Source organism: Equus caballus, chromosome 16 (genome assembly GCF_041296265.1).
Source record: "Equus caballus isolate H_3958 breed thoroughbred chromosome 16, TB-T2T, whole genome shotgun sequence".
In the NCBI taxonomy this organism is placed as follows: Eukaryota; Metazoa; Chordata; class Mammalia; order Perissodactyla; family Equidae; genus Equus; species Equus caballus.
This window is the reverse complement of record NC_091699.1, coordinates 54,785,491-54,799,205: the sequence shown is the minus strand read 5'-3', so window position 1 is coordinate 54,799,205 and position 13,715 is coordinate 54,785,491. Positions and strand designations below refer to the sequence as shown.

Genomic DNA, 13,715 nt, shown 5'->3' with positions numbered 1-13,715 from the left:
GAGACCCTATCCCCTGGAGATGCCCTCCAGGAGACTCCTGGGGTGGAGGCTTCCTGTCTGGGGGCCAGGAAGGACGATGTCAGTGACTGGGAACAAGTAGGGGCTGTCCTCACCACACAGTGGAAGAAAGGGAGGCCCAGAGAGCCCAAGGCACACTGCTGGTGAGTGGCAGGCCTGGAGCAGGTTTGCAGCTCTCTTCGTGCCATCTTCAGTGACAAAGAATGGTGGCATACAGGGACCTCAGAGGACAACCAGCCCCACATCTTATTTAAAAACTGGGAGCTGAGGCTTAGAGAGGATAAATTAGACCTGGGTCACACAGTGAGGCATCAACACAGGCAGGCCCAGATTTCAAGTCTTCTGTGCCCCACCCACCACCCTGCCTGGTGCAATTATTATGGACTAAGGGGCGCCTAAGCCAGCATCAGGTCCCCCATGCACCCCCGTCAAGCCAGGTGTGAATACCCCAGGGGCCTGTGGGCACAACTTGGAATTCAGAGACCAAAGCTCTGGGGCACCTCAGGCCCCAGAGAGAAAGGGCCAGGCTAGGGGCAGGAAGGCAGAGTGGCTTTGCTAATCAAAGGTTTTACAGTCAGAGCAACCTGGTTGGAACTCAGTTGTACCCTCTGGGATGATTTATCTAACCAGTGGGGGTCTTAGCTTCCCCATCTGTGAAATGGGTTATCATATATGACCCTAGGGGTTATCTTGGTGACTAACCATTATACACCACACCCCTAGTGCCCACAAGGGGAAGGGATCGATGCCATCACACTGACAAGGATTTGTACTGGGGCCTCAGTTGTCCCTTCCATTCCTTGATGAAAAATAGACAGTGTAATCCCATCTCGTTGCCCCTCACCCATTTCTTTCTCCTTTGGGGTCCACAGGCCCAGTGGCTTGTGCCTAGCATCAGCTTCACACAGCAGGACTTATGTACGCCCTCAGGTAGCCTAGGAGCTGCTCCTGTCCCTGGGGTGGGCCTTTGGGACTAGGGCCCATCTGAAGGCAATGAGCTTCTGGGTTATGCAGTAGCATTTTGTAGAAAGTGAGAGCTCACTGTGGGTGGGGTTGGGTCACAGGCTTCTGGGTGGGGTGGGGGGCCTGAGCGGCTGGGCCGTACCATGAGGGCGTCGATGAGCTCATCATCATGCCTGCCCTTCTCCACGAGGGTCCCCATTTGACTCTTGAGGGTCTTCACTTCGCTTGACAGCACCTTGTTCCGGGACCTCATGCCCTCAAACTTTTTTTTCAGCTCTTCAAGCTCTCTCTGGAGGGCATCCCGCTCACCCACAAGTTTCTGTAATCAGACAGTACAGTCATAGGCAGCAGGGCTGAGTGGGACCTCGGCCACATCTAGTCCCTCGCTCCCACTCACTGTTGAGACCCAGAGATGGGAAGGGACTTGCTCACCCCACCAAGAGCTAGAACAAGAAGGGAGGCTCCAGCTGCCACTCTATCCCTCACTTCCTCCAGCACGGCACCCCAGACTGCACCTCACTTTGGTCAGCTAGAAACCAGAAGCTCACACACTGCACATGGCTTTGGAGTCACTCATTCATTCATTCCTTCTCAAATATTTCCTGAGGGCCTACTATGTGCTTAGCATTGTTATAAGTGCTGGGGATACAGCTGAGAACAAAACAGACAGAGTCCTTGTCCCCAAGGAGCTGACAGCCTAGTAGGGGAGAAGGATAATGCCAGATGGTGACAAATGCTAATTGAAAAGTGGGAGAAGGGACTGGGGGGACCATGGTATCGTCAGGGAAGGCATGGCAGGAAAAGGTGACATGTGAGCAGAGACTGAAGGAAAAGAGGGTAAGAGCAAAGGCCCTTGGTGGAACATGCATGCCTGGAGCGCAGTGCACGATGGGGCAGGTCAGGAGCAGGTCATGGGGGCAGAGGCCAGATTAGGTAAACCCTCAGAGCCAAGACTGAGACACTGCAAGGGTTTCGGGCAGTGACTGACATAATCTGATTTGGTCTTAAGGGTTAATTATCACTGGAAAAGTGTTTTCAGATCCTTGATGAAGTGAGTTATAGAAATAAAAAAGAGTAAAACATGATGAATCTACAGGACTACAGCTCTTTGATGGGAGACAGCCATTGTTCACCTGTTGCTCTGCTGTCTACACACTCCAGGCTCTAGTGGGTGCCTGGCAGACAAAATACACACAGGAGATCACTTCCTACTACCCACATTGTGGGTCAAGGATGGTCCAACAATTCTAACATATTCTGTTCTGGGTTAATGTGTAAATCTGAGCCAGGTGCACCTCAAACCCAAGATTTTCAAATTTCAATTCCCCATCTCCCTTGAACCCACTCCTTGTCTCCTCTACCCACCTGCTACACTCACTTAAAGTCCTTCATAATTCTTCCTACTCTTCTCTCTGCCATGTCTGGTCACTGAGTCCTATAAAGTCAACACTCAATGTCCCAGGCATCCACCCTTCTGCTATAGTCGTACTATAGTTCTGCTATAGTCTTGGTGCAGGTCCTTGGTCATGTCTCAAGTGGATTATTGCTTCTGCCTCCCATGCCTCCTCTGACACATCCCCCCATGCCTGACCATGTGATCTTTCCAAACTGCACGCCACCATGTCCCTCCACAACTTAAAACCCTGTGGTGGTTCTCCAATGCTTTTAAGATAAAAGCTCAAATCCCTGACCAGCATGCAAGGTGCAGAAGGACCTGGCCCTGCCCACTCCTCCAGTCTTACTGTTCCCCTCCTTACACCTGATGGTCCAGGTTACTGGCAGGTACAATGTGGCAGTGGTCACAACGTACCTAGTAGAGGGCCCAGTCCCGAATTGGGACTCACAATAGAAGTCTCCCAGTGAAAAGGTAAGCCCTCATTGTTAGGAAGCCCATTGCCAGGGCCACTGAAGTGCCCATTTGGCCTGCCAGCACCTCCTCCCCGTTCTTCCTCTGCTTTCTTTGTGGAAGCCCCTACTTTCCACTCTTAAGCCAAGTTCAGAGAGGCTGACTAATCCCCTAGACACTCAGGGGCAGATATCTGAAGCTTGGCCATCAAAGCATCCTGTACCCTTAGCCACAGCGATTAGCTCAGGGATGGGCACGTGGCCTAAACCAGCCAATGACACTCAATTCTGAGACTTTGTCGGAACTACTGGGAAAGAGAAGCCCTTTGTGGGGGCTGGGTTGGAGGATAGAAGCTGGGACTACCAGAGGTCCCTTTGGAAGAGTGTGAAGCCAAACGAAGAGAAAGTGGCACTGAGACCAAGTCCCTAAATCCCACTGTTCCTGAGGCCATGCCACCTCTACACTCTTCATCTACATGGGCCAATAAATCCTCTTTGTCGCATAAACCTGGTAGAGTTTGTCTTCTGACACTCCTAAGTCAGCCAGCGAGATGCAGCCCGTGGTGCTGATACCAGCCTGCCCAACTCTTTCAGCAGCCTGGAGCTCTCCTCCTTTAAGGCCCATCCGACCCTATCACACCTCTGGGGCCATGATCTTCTCCTTCTCCTCTTACAAATGAAATTTCAGATCCAACATCTCCAAAACAGCCAGGACGGGATGGGGAGGGGGGCACCCAACAGTCATGACATGGGCTCTGGGTGAGGACTCAGCCAGGCAGCTCAAGCTGGATCAACAGGACGTGAGGAACATGCACAGCAGTGACCCCAACCCCAGGTGTCTCCTGGCTGTCAGGGTGCCTCAGACTCCTTGCAGGGGTGGTCATGATCTCCGGCTCGCACATGCCCCCTGACCTCCTCCCCAGGCATGCTTTACCTCCCAGCTTTCCTGTTTTTCCCTTTCCAAGTTGCGGATCCTGAGCAGGTTTTTCTCCTGTGCCGACAGCTTCCTTGGGTCTGGATAGACAGATCTCTCGTCGCTGGCTATTCCCACAGACCGGCTCTGGGTCTGTCCCACTTGTTTCTCAAGCTCTCGAACCTGAGGGTGGTAAAACTCGTCGTTCCACAATGGGTCTGCAGTCAGACTCCACTACTCAGAGGGGCCACCCTGAGGTGTGACAGGAGACCGCACTAGACAGAGAACACCCCAGTTCCAGATGGACGTGGAAACCTCACATGAGAGGCTTCCTCGGGAGGACACAGTTTCCTGGCCAGTTGGAGGAGATGTTGCAGAGGGAAGGGAGGGTGTGGAAGCTGAGAGACCAGCTCAAAACCTCACTGGCTGTGTGACTGTGCACAAATTACTTAACTTCTCTTAATCTCAGGTCCTTCCTCTGTGAAATGGGCCTAAGGGTACACTTGGTATTGTGTCGTTATGAGGATTCAGTGTCCTGAACTTGTCTGAGCCTGGGAACCCCCAAGACACTTCTTGGAATGACAAATCTTGGGGCCCACTCCAGACCAACAAGTCAGAGCTCCAGGGGAGGACCTGGGGATCTGCATTTTAAACAAGTGCTATGGGTAATTTTTAGGATTAGGTAACTTTGAAAAACCCCAAGATGGCTCAGGTAAAGTCCTCAGCACGGACCCCAGCACTCACAGGCTCTCAGCAAGGGGCAGGGAGAGGTCATCCCACAGAACCATGGCTTTATCACAGGGGTTGAAGTGCATAACTCCTAGGGCCCTTCTATCTCTGGTTTCCATGTTGACACAACATAAGGATGGAACAAAGTTGGGTAAACCTGAGCTGGGGCAAAATTCACCAGGGTCACTGGTAAAGGGCAGCAGTATGGCTCTGAAGGCACATATTAGCGCCCTCGTGTGGCACTGTGTGGTAATTCCATTGACGCATTCAAGAACATGGTATTACTTTTAATCATTTACTTACACAACTTAACAAGAACAAGGATAACTAACGTGTTGAGTGCTGATGACGGCCAGGCACTGTGCTGGGTGCCTTACATGTGTTATTTCATTTAACCCACAACAATCCCTCAAGGAAGGTATTGTCTCCATTTTATAGGTGAGGAGGCTGAGGCACAGCGAGATGAAGTGATTGGCCCAAGGTCACCAAACTTGTAGACCAGTGCTGGAGGCCGGACTCAGACTCAGGTCTCTTGAACCCCAAGTCTACACACTGGTTGTTAATTACAGTTTTTTGGAGACTTTCCCCACCTCATGTTGACTTTAAGGATTCCACAGGGGACCCTGAAGAAAAAAGCCCCCACAAACCGTGAACCTGAAGTCCCTGGGGATGAAGGTGATGCGCTTGGAAAACAGTAGGAAGTTACACACCTACTCGTGTATTTCTTGGTTTGAAGGCAAAAAAAAAGGAAAATAAGCACAGCTAACCTTTGGAGAGCGTTTCCTCTGTGCCAGGCATTGAGTGTTGAGCATTTTACACATATTGACTCATTCAATCCTCCCAAGAACCCTGTCGGGTGGGTACTATCATTATCCACAGTATACAGATGAGGAAACTGAGGCACAGAGAGATGAAGTAACTTGCCCAAGGCCACCCAGCTGGTGAGTGGAGAGTTGGGATTTGAATCCAAGCAGTCTGACTCCGAGCCCCTGTTCCTAGCCTCTAGGGACGCTCCAAAATATTTAGAACATAAAAAGGGAGACAAGGCTAAGTTTTTATTGGGTAACTAAAACTTTCAAAAGTCTACAAGCACCCAGACAAACCTGGAAAAAGCCTAGAAGAGTCACGCAAATTTACATGAACTAGGGAAAATATAAGCCTAGAGTAAATCAAATCAAAGTCTTTGGCATTTACTAAACGCCAGTGCCTGGCACGTGGTAAGTATTATATAAATGCTTGTTCGTTAAATAACAAATTAAAATCAGGCTTGTTGGGAGGAATGTAAAACAACAGCTCTGCAAGCGCGCCCTGCAGGACCTAAAGGCCTTTTTTGGGTTCTGTGTCTCTAATGTGCATCACTGTGGGTCTTTCTGGAGCATTTCAAGCCCTCTATTAGGGGCAGGAGAAGTCTGATGACTCACTCACCTTGCTCTGCAAAACGAGGATTTGTTGAGCCCGACCCCTCCAGGTCCCTGGTGAGGACAGGAGCTGCTGGACGTTCACATCTTCCCCAACCTCGTTGGCCAAAACCTGAAACAGGTGGGCCCTTCAGTGTGGCCAGGAGAGAGGGCCCCACCAGAGCCCTAATGTTGTTGCATATGCAGAAGCAGTGCTGGGTGCTGGGTGCATGGGGCTCCTAGAGGGCCCAGTCTCCACCTACACAACCTCCCTCCCACCCCCAAGGCCAGTTGACCATGCTCCAAGAGCAGCTCTCCCTGGGCAAGCAATAAACCCATCATCCCTAGCACTTTTTGGTGATGCTTAGAGCAGACAAGGCACTGCTGACATGCCCAGATGGGGCCCCTTGCTCTCAATATATTCTGGGATGAGCAAACCACAAAGTTGACCGAAACCTGCTTCTTTAACTTGTTCACCTGTCACTGAGATCATTCTAGATGGCTACAGAGAGTACATTGCCATAGGGCCTTGCCCTCTGTGAAAAGCCACTGACAAGGAGCCCTGTCTGAGTGCGGCAAGGAGGAGGGCCGGAGAATGTTGATTGGGGATGTTTGGTTCCAGAAGGGTCCAACTCTGTGGCTGCTGAAGGGCAGTGTTCAAGGCCCCACCTCGAGGCTTTGAAGAGGAAATGAAATGTTCCAGCTTGTGCCCTGGGCCCCTCTGAAGCTGCCACAGAAACCCGATCTAGCGTACCCAGTCTCCGGCACTCGTTTCCACAATAGAACTCTGTTTTGGAAATCTTGGCCCATGTGAGTGGTTCCAGCAGGGAAGACAAATGCCAGAGAATTCACTATATAAATAAAAATAAATAACGAACCAGTTGGGCCTGCATCCCAAGTCTGAGTATTTTCTTTTGAAAGGGGCCTTTAATACACAAACAATCTATTCATTTTCTAATATTACAGACAGCAGAGGGCAGGAGGCAGGTCTTGGCAGGGTCCCAAGTCCAAGGTGGCTTATTAAGGAGAGACCCAGGATCTACTGGGGCACACGTAGCACAAGGAAGGTTTAAAGGACTCTCTCTGGGTGGACAGCACTGTCCTCCTCGGCCCAGGCCTGGGCAGGCACCACAAGGCCATATATGCAAGGCCCCTCAGGCGGCCAGCAGTCCCACTCACCAATGTTCTGTATCAAGGGATGGTAGAAGGAAGTTACTGGATCTGAAGCCTGACCCAGAGCAAGCAGCGTGATACTCGCATGGCCAAGCACTCCTGAATGGAACTCATTGTCTCGGCCATGCTCTTCCCAATCCCAGTCATACAAGAAGACCTGACCCCTGGCTCTAAAATACCTTCTGGGCCATCCGGAGCTCTTGCTTCACAGACTGGATCTGGTTGCGGAGGTCACTCATCTTCAGGTTTGTGGCTGCCAGCCTGTCCTGCAAGACCTTCACCTCTGGGGTCTCCGGCTGGTTGGGAAGGACAGGAGGAAGAGCAGTCACTTGTTGCCTAAATAGTAACAATAACCATACCCCCATTTATCCAGGTGTGCACCAGGCACTGCGCTAAGTGCTCAACATGGAGCAATTTACTTAATCCTCAGACACCCCTGTATGGTGGGTTCTACTGTCAGCACCCTAGAGACACAAAGCAGAGGCTGGTGGATGGTAAGTCCCCTCTGCTCGGGGTACCTGGTTGGGAAAGATGGGGCATGGATGTGAATCCTGGCAGCCCAACTCTGGGAGCTGAATCCCTTGCTCCGAGTGTTGCACGTACACTTGGAGGCATGCAGTGGCCACAGAGAGGGAGCACCTGGAGAAGTCCTGCAGGCTTCTCACTGCCCAGACCCTTCCTGGGTGTGCACTTTCTCTGCTGTGCTCCAGAGCTGGCATCAAAGCCAAACCATCTTCACTCAGAATAAAGAGGGAACTTGTTCATTCACAGACGGCAACTCCAGCTTGGCAGGAGGACCACGATCATCCTAACTTGGGGTCTCCCTGTCCCAGGACCATCAGCCTGGGCCTGGGGCTCCCTTTCCTGGCAATGAGTTCACTGAACAGAAGTAAGGACCCATTTTAATCCCCAAACATTCCATTTCTGTGGCTTGAAGAACTGCAGCAACCATGAATACTCTGCCTGCTGGAACTCTTAGCAACGTCTTTTAATTTTTTTTAGATAATGTTTGATTTAAACTATTTGGATGTAAGTTTTTCTCAAAGGTGCTGTCTCTTTCTCTGTCTTCAATAGAAGTTCCTAAGGCTCACAGAATTTTGGCATTAGAGGGACTCCAAAGTCAGCCCATTCAGACCCCCTCCATAAGTGATGAAAATGAGGTCCAGAGAGGGGAAGTCAATTGCCCTCAGGCACACAGATGGTTGAGGGGGTGACATAAGTGGGATCAGAAGCCTCGTCCTTCCCCTGCACTAGCTGATTCTATCAATTTAAGCTGTTGCTGATGCCCAGGCACCATGGCAGCAGGAAAGTTGGCTGGTGGGCTGTGACCCTCTGCTTCTGCCCCAACTGGCCAGGTGGGCTGGACTTCTGGGAAACAGGGTGGGTGCTGCAGTGGCTTTCTGATCTTTCCCCAGCAAGCACAAACAAAACTTCCCGTGAATGCTGTTGTGAAAGACAGGTCCAAGTAGACTGGGTCTGGGAGGTTCCATGGACCTCAGAGGTTGTGGACAGCCCCACTGAAAACCACTGGTCAAGGAAACCAGACCCAGGCACACGGTCCAGAAAGCCTGGCCTCATCTGGTTTCCTCATCTACGGAATGGGTATAAACATACTTCCCTGTCCTGCTTCCTCACAGCACCACCATGAGGCCAAAGAGAACAACAAATGCCAACAGAATTGGTAAACTAGGAACTTAGATGAAACACAAATGTATCTTTTTAAACATTCTTTTGTGTGTGTCCTTTCCCCACTCTGGCTGCTTGCTATCCCTTCTCACTGCTCTTGGGCACATGTCTCCCCCAGACCCCCCACCGCCAATGTGTTGCTTGGCATCTGCCCTGGGTTGGGAAGCAACACCCGCTGCATGTCAGATCTTCGGTGCCAAGAGCCCCGCTGGCCCTGACAGGGGGTGGTGCGGGAGCTGTGGGAATATATGAGCTTCCCATGTGCCTACAGTACCCCTGCCTGGAGCATTGAAAGAGCACAGGTTGGACCTGGGTCTGGAACCCAGGCAACGACACCACTCTCCAAGCCTTGTTTCCTCATCTGTAAAGTGTAGGGGGGTATGTAATATCAGCCTCCGGGTGCTTGTGAGTGTTGTAGGATAATGCATACAAAGGGTGCTGTCTGGGGCAGATTCTGACAGAGGACGATGCCAGGGGCTAAGCCTGGCTTGGGTGGGCAGCTGGCAAAGGGGTCTGAGGGCCAGATGCACGAGCAGCCACCACCCACTCTGCTCTGCCTGGCCCCACTGCGTCCATCTGGGGCAGCTGGGCCAACCTTACCTCCCTGTCACTTCAGAGCTGCTTCTGCCCAGAGGGAAATTCCACAGGCCTTGTGGGGGACTTGGGTATGGGCATAACCCTCCCCCACCCCGGGCTATTTTCTTTGAGAGAATAACTGAAACGCAGTCCATGGGGAGCAGACAATGCCTCATGGAGCCCTATGCTGAGGGGAGGTAGGGCCTTCAGCTCCACTCTGGAATGTGCTTTGGCGCTCTGGAGTCGGAATGTGGGGTAGCCTGCAGGCCTCTGGAGAGTGGCTTGGCTTGGGCCGCCCTGAACAGTCTAAGGAGGGGGACATTGCTTTTGTTCTCTCTCTGATCAGAAGATGCCCCAGAAAACACATAGTTCTCGTGAAGTGAGACTTGCAGCCCATTGCCCACTCTTCATCAGAAACCTCCCAGGCTCCACGCAGCCACAGAATCAAGCTGAAGCTCCTGCTCCTGCTGCCATTCAAGGCCTTCCTCCTAGGTGACCCCACCCCAGCTTTGTTTGGCTTATGTTCCCTTTTCCCCACCGCAGGCCCTGGGCTGCAGCCCAATGTTATCCAGAGGACACCCAGCTAGCAAAGGGAATAGGAGTAGGAATATTGAGTGTTCCCGGCCTCTAGCCTTGGCTTGCACTGTTCCTGCTGCAAGGCCCTCCCTCATCCTCCTCCTCCAGCCAGGCCCAGCTCAGGAAGGCCTCCTCCACCCCACCTCCTAGCTGCCTCAGATGGAGGGTGCGCTCCCTCTGTGAACTCAGAGCCTGGGGGCTCTCTACTCACCTCCCCTCTTGGACACCCCTGGGGACACAGGCCCTGTCTTTGATTCCCTGTGTCACAGGACTCAGAATAAGCCTCTCAGGATGAACAGGTAACTGAACAAGCAGTTTCCCACCAAGGCAGCTCTAGTGAAGGACATGGAGGTGCTCAATGCTCTGGATGAACAAGGGGCAGCTTAGCAGGGACCTCAGAACCAGGAAAGGCCCTGAGGAACACTCAGTCTAGCCCCTGCTGTGGGCGGAGTCCCTCTACTGTCTCCCCAGGTTCACACAAGACCAGCCTTCAGGAGACATATTCACCCCTGGGACGCAAGGGGCCCATCACTGTACACTGTACACTGTACACTGCGGACTGAATTCTCAAGACGAGGCATGAAGCAGCTTGATCCTGACGTGAAGGCAACAGGGGAGGTGGGGCTGAACGGAGGAGCACTGAACGGGGAGTCCTGAGGCTTGACTCCCTGTTTCACCAACTGGTCTGGCTCCCCAAGAAAACCCCTGGGGAGGCCTCCCGGGATGTTCTCTGGGATATTTATTGTCTGGCTTGGGCTCCATGCCACTCCCTTATAGCCCACTGGGTCAGAGTGCCTTCCTTTCATGGAGCTGCAATTCTCATCTCCTGGGTTTCATGGACTGCTCACTGGCTTAGTAAAACGGAATCTTGGGAACAAGCCCCCACTCCCAGTAGTCACTTTTACTCTAGATTTGGAGCTCCACAAAGGGAAGATTTCTCACAATATGAACTGCCCCCTCAAAACCAGGGCTCCACGGGGCAGTAGTGAGCTCCTTGTCCCTGGGTTAAGGTAGTAGCTGGATGTCTCCCCAGCAAGGATGCTGTAAAGGAGATCCTTTACAGTTGGGCTGAAAGAGGGAGGCCTTTTGGACCAGGCCTTCCCTCCTGAGCTCGCTCTCTGGGGACTGGATCAGAGTTAGAGCCTCACTGGCCTCTACTGGGGCATTACTGACTTCAGGCCATAGACTTGGTTACTGTTCCCTGACGGCTGCTCTGAGGATGCTGTAGTGGTGGCACTGGCTCAGCAGTGGGGTGGAGGTGGACCCTGGACAGAGGCACCTACACTCCCATGGAAGCGGGGAGGCCCAGGCTGATGGCTGCCTCACAGACTCCCCAGCACAGAAGAGAACTCATACCAAGGCTCTGTCTCCCATCTGGGCCCTCGGCGGCTTGGCTCCTGCATCAGTGGCCCCCTTGGCTGGCAGCCTGGCCAGGGCCGTCTGCAGCTGGAAAAGCAAACCTCGCACTTAATATTGAATTCTGCTCAGCAATTTCAGCGCCTGAATAAAGTGCTCTGCTGCCACCACTGAGTGTGGTTCCAGCCTCAGTGGTTTACCTTTCAGCTCAACTTCAGGATCATTAATGATGAAAGAACTCTCCTCTACAAACTGCTCTGTGATGGGAGAAGCTTTCATTGATTGTCTGCCCCACTCCTCAATCGTACAGTAGAGAGCCCTAGGATTCACTAGCAGCTTAATAAATAATAATACTGCAGCCATGGTCTGTATCCTGGAGTTCTAACAATAGTCCCAGGGGCAGAGAGCAAAGGAATTATGGACTTCACGTTACAGACGAGGAGACAGGGTCAGAGAAGCCTGCCATATAGACTCATGGCCTGGTGGCCAAGACTGCCACCTTATACAGTCAATCGACCCTTTATTGGTTTCCCAATTGTTCTTCACACAAAGACCACACCCTGTCTGACAAGGCTGGGCATGACCCACCCTCCCACCTCTCTGACCTCATCTTGCTCCACTCTCGTCCACACTGGTCTGCTTTCAGGCCTTCTTCCCCACTCAGGGCCTTTGCATCTGCTGGACCCTCTGCATGGAGGCCCCTGCCCCACCTCTCTGAATCCGGCCCCTTCTCATCCTCCAGGGACCCACCGTGCATGCTCCCCTCCCTAAGATGCCCTCTGCGTTGGTCTGTCTCCCAGGAGGGCAAGGACCATGCCTATTTTGCTCCCCACAGTCTCCCCAGGGCCTGGCACAGAGCCTGAGCTGGTTCTCAAAAAATACACTATAGAATAAAGAAGCTCTAAATCAATGCCAAGTATAATGCCTGAGGAGGATTGTGGAAAGCAACAGAATTGGGTTTAAAATCTGGCACCACCACACACTGTGTGACTTGAGAAAGCCTCTTAACCTCTTCCAGCATCGGCTCCTTAGCCATATAAGGAGAAGCTCCGTAGGTTTTCTCTAGCACATGGAGTCCATTCCAGCTCCTAAGGGACCATGAACTGCTCAGGCTGTGCCCTTGCTCGACTGGAGGGGTTTGCGACTAGCTGTGGGAGGGCGGGGCAGCAGAAAGAAGAAGATGGACAAAAGTGAGACCAACTGGTGGAATGCTCCTGGCTCTGCCTTCAAATGAGCAAAGATCGCTGCTCATTTATTTAACAAACGTTTATCTAGTGGGATTACCACATGCTAGGCACTGTTCTAAGCATTTTATGATGTTAAGTCATTTAATCCTCAGAAAACCTTAGGGTGAGTGCCATTATTATCGCCATATGACAGATGGAGGAAAATGAGGCACAGAGGTTTATAACTTGCTCAAAGTCACCAAGCAAGTCAGTGATGGAGCTGAGATCCACACCCAGTAGTTAGGCTCCAGGTCTGTGTCCTAAGCACTATGTCGGGCCACCTCTCCATGACCTGTGTCCCCCTTGCTTCCCAACACACTTTCCCCTCTCAGGATGTGACAAAGACTGAGGAACTCATCGCAAACGCTGACCCACAAGCCCTTCAGAAGGACCCCAAGCATCTAAGTGTGGCTCCCTCTCTGGAGGAGCGGCCCAGGGTCCCTCACTGAGAGAGGCAAGGCCCCTCACTTCCCGCTCCAGCTCCTGGATGCGATTGCTGAGCTGCTTCACTCTGGTTTTTGCACCCTCTGACTCTGCCATCAGCACCCGGTTCTTTTTGGATAGCTCGACAATTCTGGTGGCAATCACATCCCCAGCCACACCTGCTGTCCCTAAAATGAAGAAAAACAGTGAGGTCAATTAAAAACACAGGCTTACACATCAAACTCATGCCGCACCACCAATAGTGCTGGGGTTTTAAAAGCCAAAGCTGATCGGTGTGAAGACTCATGAAAGGGCAGAGGCTCAGAAGAGTCACCACAGACCTACATATCCTGAAACCTAACTCCAGTGAGTGGAAAGGCAGCCACTTGGAGATTCACTATGTTCTAGGGAAATGATAAAATCGGGAAGCAGAGTTTTACTTCTATGGGAGGTAAGTTTATTGCTCCACTTCTTCACGCTCCTCAGTGAAAGGGTTACACATCCACACCCTATGCCCTCTAACTTTCCTGTGCCCTCCAGTGAGTAGGGTGCACCCATTCAACCCTCTGTGACAGTCTGACGCTGGGCTCAGCCAATGATTTGCTTTAGCCAATGGAATATTAACAGGAAAGGCGCGGTAGAGGCTTTAAAAGCACTAGTATAGTTAAACTCTTTCTTTTCGTTTATGCCGTCTCCATAAAATGAACATACCCAGGCCAGCTGGCTGGTTCCAGGAAGAGGAAGAGAGACAGGTGGAACAAAGCTGAACCACCTTAGCCCAGCCTGGCCTAGATCAGCTGATCCCCAATTAACCCCCAGATGTTTGAGCTATAT

The 13,715-nt window shown here is 51.9% G+C and overlaps 1 protein-coding gene across 14 annotated transcripts in view; it reads right to left on the bottom strand.

The window, feature by feature from the left end:
* The window catches only part of CCDC13 (coiled-coil domain containing 13), a 63,872-nt gene that overhangs the window by 32,919 nt on the left and 17,238 nt on the right, over nucleotides 1-13,715 (bottom strand). For all 14 annotated transcript variants that reach the window (XR_002800672.2, XM_023620650.2, XM_070237912.1 and 11 more), the window contains exons 4-9: nucleotides 12,927-13,069; nucleotides 11,233-11,322; nucleotides 7,218-7,334; nucleotides 5,894-5,998; nucleotides 3,761-3,922; nucleotides 1,124-1,300 (exon numbers count right to left, since the gene is read on the bottom strand). Coding sequence is in view for 13 of the 14 variants with exons in the window: in XM_023620650.2 (XP_023476418.2) it covers nucleotides 1,124-1,300; nucleotides 3,761-3,922; nucleotides 5,894-5,998; nucleotides 7,218-7,334; nucleotides 11,233-11,322; nucleotides 12,927-13,069 (794 nt within the window). In the remaining variant the exon portion in view is untranslated. The remainder of the gene's footprint in view (nucleotides 1-1,123; nucleotides 1,301-3,760; nucleotides 3,923-5,893; nucleotides 5,999-7,217; nucleotides 7,335-11,232; nucleotides 11,323-12,926; nucleotides 13,070-13,715) is intronic.